Source organism: Uloborus diversus, unplaced genomic scaffold (assembly GCF_026930045.1).
Source record: "Uloborus diversus isolate 005 unplaced genomic scaffold, Udiv.v.3.1 scaffold_12, whole genome shotgun sequence".
Taxonomy (NCBI): domain Eukaryota; kingdom Metazoa; phylum Arthropoda; class Arachnida; order Araneae; family Uloboridae; genus Uloborus; species Uloborus diversus.
The window spans coordinates 1325547-1332483 of record NW_026557876.1 but is presented as its reverse complement, the minus strand read 5'-3'; the positions used below and the strand labels follow the sequence as shown (position 1 = coordinate 1332483).

The 6937-nt window shown below is 37.8% G+C and overlaps 1 protein-coding gene across 1 annotated transcript; it reads right to left on the bottom strand.

Annotated features, from left to right (window-relative positions):
* Positions 1–759: 759 nt before the first annotated feature.
* Positions 760–1719, bottom strand: LOC129232417 (26S proteasome non-ATPase regulatory subunit 10-like). The gene has a single exon (XM_054866562.1). It carries the CDS (start codon positions 1717–1719, stop codon positions 760–762), a length of 960 nt encoding a protein of 319 aa, XP_054722537.1.
* Between the last annotated feature and the right edge of the window lie 5218 nt (positions 1720–6937).

Here is a 6937-nt window from a genome sequence, read left to right as displayed (position 1 = left end):
TATTTTTCATGTAACCCTTATCTCCGCCGGTGTAATTTATCTCGGCCGGTTTCATCCATGGTTAAAACTACCACTGGCCGAAACTCTTACTACCCTGTTTTAGGCATTGCCCAATAATAAACAGACTTCAATTGCAAAAGCTGCAAGTACAAACCAAAATAAAAAAAATAGCATTTTTAAATCTGTAGCTCAGAGCAAGACCGGCGCAATTGTACGTAGAAGCATATTCCGGGGAATCTGGCGATCTTTCTTCATCGGCGTCCATTTTTAGTTCCAGTGCCAGCGCGAGAGGTATCTTACCAAAAAAAAAAATATTTACCCAGAAATCGTGACGACCGCACCAGATTCCTAATCATCGAAATATCCCCCGATTATGCATCAAGCCATGTGAACGTCATTCTGTTTTTTAGCCGGGTTAAAAGAGTGCACGACAAATATTTCTGCAGTAAAATTGTCACAATGCGATTGTCACACAAGTCCTCCCGGCTAAGAAAAAATTTCGAGAACGCCCACGAATATTTTCGGCTCACTCCATTTCTTTCGTGCCAATATGATACAATAAAAGAGATTTATCAATGGCTAGATTATTCCTTTTATTACGTAATTGATACAAAGCATTTCACAAAAAGTTCAGTCAACTATCTCGGGCCCTTTCAACATTCAAAAAACAAGAGATACATACAGTTCGACTAAAGTTCAAGTCCTGTGATCATTATTTCCTTTTTCCCGTCGCGAGGCACCCGAACGGAATCTCGGGGACTAGAGCTCCGCGGCCCGGGCGAAGCGCCTCAGGTCGTCGTCCGCCAGGCAAGCGAGGAGGACGTCGGTGCAGGTGGGGGGCAGGGGCCGGCAGAGGAGGGGGAAGCAGCGCAGGAAGCGGTCCTCCAGGGCCCTCCGCTCCCGGACCTCTCCCAGCCGGACGAGGAGGAGGTCGCCGAAGAGCGGAAAATCCCGCGCAAGGAGGTCCCGGTCCGAGAGCCACCGGATCGCCTCATCGGAGAGGCGCCGGGCCAGGCGGGAGGGGTGTCGGCGGGCGAGGTCGCGGAGGGAGAGACGGGACCCCTCCACCAGGGCCTTCCTCATCTCGGCCTCGCACTCGGAGAGCAGCCGGAGGCCGCACTCCTCGTCATCCTTCGAGAGCCCCATCTCCTTCCAACGAATTGCGATGTCACTCCAGGCGTACGTTGCCAGGAGCACCCTCGCCACTCCTTCTTGTCCACACCACAGGGCATAGTACAGGGGACAACGTCCTTGTGCATCTTCAGGCTCCAAACGCGCACCCCTTGACACCAAGGCTCTCGCTACCCGTGAGAGACCTCCTTCCGCAGCATAGTGCAAGGGGGTGCAGCCATCAATGTCCGGCCCGTCGCATTCGGGGGTGGCCCCCAGCAGCACCTCCGCCGCGGCCTCCTTCCCCTGGTACACGGCGTGATGGAAGGGCGTCCGTTCAGTTCCGTCCTTCGCACTTGCGTCCGCCCCTCCAGCGAGCAGAATACGGACGACATTCACGAACCCCCTCTGTGCAGCGACATGCAGAGGGGTACACCAGTCGTTATCCACGATATCCGTGATGCAGTCCGCGTCCAGCAGCAGCTCTGCCGCGGCCTCCTTCCCACACGACAGAGCCAGGTGGAGGGGCGTCTCTCCATACAGATCCCTCGCCCTCGTGTCGAATCCTCCGTCCAGCAGCGCCCTAATCTCCTTCGTGTCTCCTCTCATTGCCGCCCCGTGCAAAGCTGTCTGCCCGAGACAGTTCGTCTCCGACCAGCGTCTCCTGGAAGAGAGAGAGAGAGATTCAGGTTCCGTTCAAACTGAAAGCGGGAGGGTTTTCGATCACTTTCCCACTCCTGTTCATATGAAATCTTTTTTGAACATGGTTCCCGCGGCCTTGCAAAAGTCCTTGAAAAGTCCTTGAATTTCATTTGGACTTTCAAGGGCCCTTGAAAGTACTTGAAAATCATCTGGAGTCCTTGAAAAGTTTGAAAAGTCCTTGCAAACTGCCGATGGCGAAAATCAAAAATTTCTCTTTTCCCATTGAACCGCGTACGTGACTTTCCAGCAAACCGGTTCGATAAGAGCCATCAATAGCGCATGCGCGGGCGTATTTTCTCTGGGGCATGCTTGGGACAAACTTGGTCACTAGGTGGCGCAACATGTACAATTGGTATTCTTCACTTCCGGTTATTCCGTTAACGTGCTTGAGCGTAAGCGAGGAAGAAATCTAATTTTTTCCAGTGTTAAATACGCGATTTTCCGTACGCGAGGAAGCTAAATCAATTTTGAATTTAGTGTATAAAAAATAAAAAGACTGCTCTGTTTCAATTTTGAGAGAAAAACTAAAAGTTATGGACGTTAAAACAGAGGTCTAAAGCTGAATTAAGTACCAGGAAGTATGGATAGTATTTAAATGATGGTATCAATTAAAAAAAGATGATCTTTCACTAATTCTGCTGACAACATAAAATTTTAGCTAAATATTTTCTCATTTAGCTAAATATTTTTATTTATATTTTAGCTAAATATTTTCTCACATTTTAGCTAAATATTTTCTCATTGTAAAGAACAACTATTTAGTAATTATTTATTTGAAAAAATATTTATATCTTTATTTCGACGTTCAAAACTGCAATCACTAGAATAAATTTTTATATGCTGCTGTCTAATTCTTTTGCAGAATGTACGTTTCTCTAGTTGACGGTCAAAATGTAACGTGTAAAAAAACCTGAAACGTTACCGTTCTCGTATTTTTCAAAAATTTCATTTCTTTTCTTTCTTTTTTTTACATTCACACATCGAACTACATAACTTCCTAACAATTAATCGTTTTTATCCAAATTATAATTCTATTCTCCCATGAAATATGCAAAATTTGACAATAGAAGATAGAATGACAGTTTTATTGTTATATCAGATTGAAAAAGAATTAGATATGAAAGCTATGTTAGATTTTAATACCTTATCAAAGACTCTTGTTTTTACTTTTAAAATTTGACAAAAAATAAATTATTCAAAGCAGGTATGCTGAAGAATATCAAGCAAAGGGGTAGCTCTACCGAAGCACATTCAAATTAAATACAAAGGTCACGTGCTTTAAAGAAAAAACGTATTAATGACAGTAGTTAAGTATAATAACATTGCAACCATTTTATAAGGATAAATTTCATATATTTTAGTTAAAACACAAAATATATTTAAAGGTTATGCAAACACTTATACAGACGTGAAATATGTACCAGAAGTATACTAACAATATAATACATAAATAATTTTATGCACTGTAGCAGACATAAATTACTTTTTTTTGGGGGGGGGGGGTCTAACAGGCCTCACATGCAAAGAAAAAAAAACTACCGTACTGGTATTGGCCATGTATGCTAAGATGAAAAGCTCTGTATTGTTGACCCTCAAATTCACCCCTCGGTGTGCAACTAATATTATGTATTTAATTTTTTTTAAGTTCGGTGGAAAAGAATTTTTAGCACCCGCTCCCAAAGATGGCTAATTTATTCATTAATTTATAACTAAGACTATAAACTAAAGACAGACAAAAAGTAATTTTAACTGCTAAAAATTTATTGGTATTATTATGCATATGATTCTGATTTCAGATGATTAAGAAAAAGAACTTAATATGTACGTAACTAAAATAGAACATTTTCAAATACTAATATAAATGCTAAATACTTTCTTTAAAGTTTAAATTTCAAATTAAGTAATACAAATATTCAGATATTAATTCAAAATATTGATAAAAACAACTAGGCAAGACACCTTTATCTTCAAACTAAATAATGCAAATGAAAAAAAAATAAAATAACATAATAATAATAATAATACATTATTAAGATTTCAAACATATGTACACTTCTGTCCGTAAGGTGCGGTATAAATGGTATTGCTATTCATTTCATCTGCATGCTATATAAAACAATAATATTTCTTTCCAATCCTAAGAATTTCGATTTACATTCAGTAGAAAACTATAAAACGATATGGACCTTGTAAGAAATATGCCCTTACTATCATCATATTATTAATAATCAGTTTTTATTTTTGTTCGATGCATTTTTTTTTCTTAAAATGTCAAACATCGAAAAAGCATGAAATGCAAAACATCGATGTTAATCTTTTCGAACCTGAATTTTTAACTTACTTCACCTCTAACAGCAAAAAAAAAAAAAAAAACATTAGGTATAAAATAATTAAGTTTCCTAATATGTATGCATATTTATCTATACATAGAAAAATGCACATTTCTTCCAGAGTAGAAATTCTTATGCTATTCCTTATTTGTTTGTTAATAAGCGATTCACGCTCAAAGCTTATTGTACTTAGTGATACTTTCAGCTATTTCAATCGGAATTGCGACAGGAAGGGTATTACGTCTATGGTAAAAATATATTGATGTTTTGAGAAAACATTCACCTAACTCTTTTTGCGAAAAAACAAATCTCGTCGGGAAAAAAAAAAAAAAAAAAAGAGCATCGTAACATTGAAGACGCAGCGAAACTCCTCACAGCTTCTATGGCAAGACGAGCCGGCGGAATAGCCGGAAGTAATTCATACCAACATCCGCCCGTGCGCGCTAGGAACTATGGGAGTTTTAGCATGCCCCCTTGCATCTGTGGAGGGGAGGTAGAAAGCACTTTAGCATTTAGTCATTGCATTCGTTCTGGTTCGCGCCGTCGGTGCGGATTCGGTCCTCAAAATGGGAAAATGCGTGTTTAACGTATTGTGGTTGGAGAAAGCAGATTATTGCGACTGGCTGCAACGAGGAAATGGAAAACACAAAGCCTTCTGCCGAGTGTGTGCTAAAGAATTGGATATTTCCAAGATGGGAGAAGCCGCTTTGCGATCCCACAATAAAGGTAAATATTTGGTTTTATTTTATTTATGCAATTTATTTAAGAATGCTATTTGATCTGATTTAAATTTTTTGCACCCTGCAAATGTTTTACTTAATTCAGGCATCGCAGCGTTCCTATATTCCTATATTTTCCTATATTTCTGAAAAAGGTTCCTATTTTCCTATAATTCCCTATATTTTCAGTTTCCGCTTCCTTTTTTTTTTTTTAACTTTTCCCCCGACTTTTTGCTACTGCATTTCCGCGAGCGACGTGCAGACGCCATTTTATCTAGCAGGGCTCCCAAATGGTCTGCTTTTCCCGCCAAAGTTCGTTTTTTATGGTAACGTCCGCTTTAGACCGCTTTTTAACATTTCAGTCTGATTAGTACGCTTTTACATAATTTTTACTTAAATATCACATTTTAAAAGTTTTTTCATTTCGTTAAAAGTTACTGTTCACCCAAACACGCCGCCGCAGCGCGTGCTAAACCAAGTTCGTACGCCCATTAAAAAAACCTTGAAAGGTTATTGGAAAAAAAAAGTCTTTTTTTTTTTTTTCAAGTGCTTGAAAACCTTGAAAATGTATGAAAAGTTTCTTTATTGCTTGAATTCTTTCAAAAATCATTGGATTGTGTTTCAATAGTGCAATTTTCTGAACATATATATATTCGGTTTGATTTATCTCGAAAAATTGCTTTCGTGTTTAAGGTTTCAATCCCTTTGCATCTTGTTAATATTTTGATGTTTTTACAATCCAAAGTGATTTTGACATGACCTTAGCTTAGCTTATTTTTCGTTTAATTTCAATAATTAACGAAGGAATTATTTTGGAAACTATGGCAACATTGAACTTACTCGGATTTCGCGGAAAAATGCTTCTCGCGTTTGAAATTTCAATCCTTTTGCATCTTGTAAATATTTTGATGCGTTCCACAATTTGAAGTTATTTTGACATATGCTACGTTAATTTAGCGTATTTTTCGTTTAATTTCAATAATTAACGAAGGAATTATTTTAGAAACCACGATAACATTGAGCTTATTCGGACTTCGCGGAAAATTGCTTCTCGCGTTTGAAATTTCAATCCTTTTGCATCTTGTAAACATTTTGATGTATTTGACAATTGGAAGTATTTTGACATATGCTGCTATAGATTAGCTTATTTTTCATTTAATTTCAATAATTAACGAAGGAATTTTTTTGGAACCCATGGCGACATTGAACTTACTCGGATTTCGCGGAAAAATGCTTCTCGCGTTTGAAATTTCAATCCTTTTGCATCTTGTAAATATTTTGATGTGTTCCACAATTGGAAGATATTTTAACATATGCTATCTTAGTTTAGCTTATTTTTCGTTTAATTTTAGTAATTAACGAAGGAAAAAAATTGGAAAACATGACAACATTGAGCTTATTCGGACTTCGCGGAAAATTGCATCTCGCGTTTGAAATTTCAATCCTTTTGCATCTTGTAAATATTTTGATGTTTTTGACAATTGGAAGTTATTTTGACATATGCTGCTATAGATTAGCTTATTTTTCATTTAATTTCAATAATTAACGAAGGAAATATTTTTAACCCATGGCAACATTGAACTTACTCGGATTTCGCGGAAAAATGCTTCTCGCGTTTGAAATTTCAATCCTTTTGCATCTTGTAAATATTTTGATGTGTTTCACAATTGGAAGTTATTTTGACATATGCTACGTTAGTTTAGCGAATTTTTCGTTTAATTTCAATAATTGACGAAGGAATTACTTCGGAAACCATGGTAACATTGAGCTTATTCGGACTTCGCAGAAAATTGCTTCTCGCGTTTGAAATTTCAATCCTTTTGCATCTTATAAATATTTTGATGTGTTCCACATTTGGAAGTTATTTTGACATATGCTACTTTAGATTAGCTTATTTTTCATTTACTTTCAATAATTAACGAAGGAATTACTTTGGAAACCACGGTAACATTGAACTTACTCGGACTTTGTGGAAAATTGCTTTTTGTGTTTGAAATTTCAATCTTTTTGAATCATGTGAAATTTGAAATATTTTTCCCAATCGAATGTTATTTTCCCATATGCCACCTTAGATTA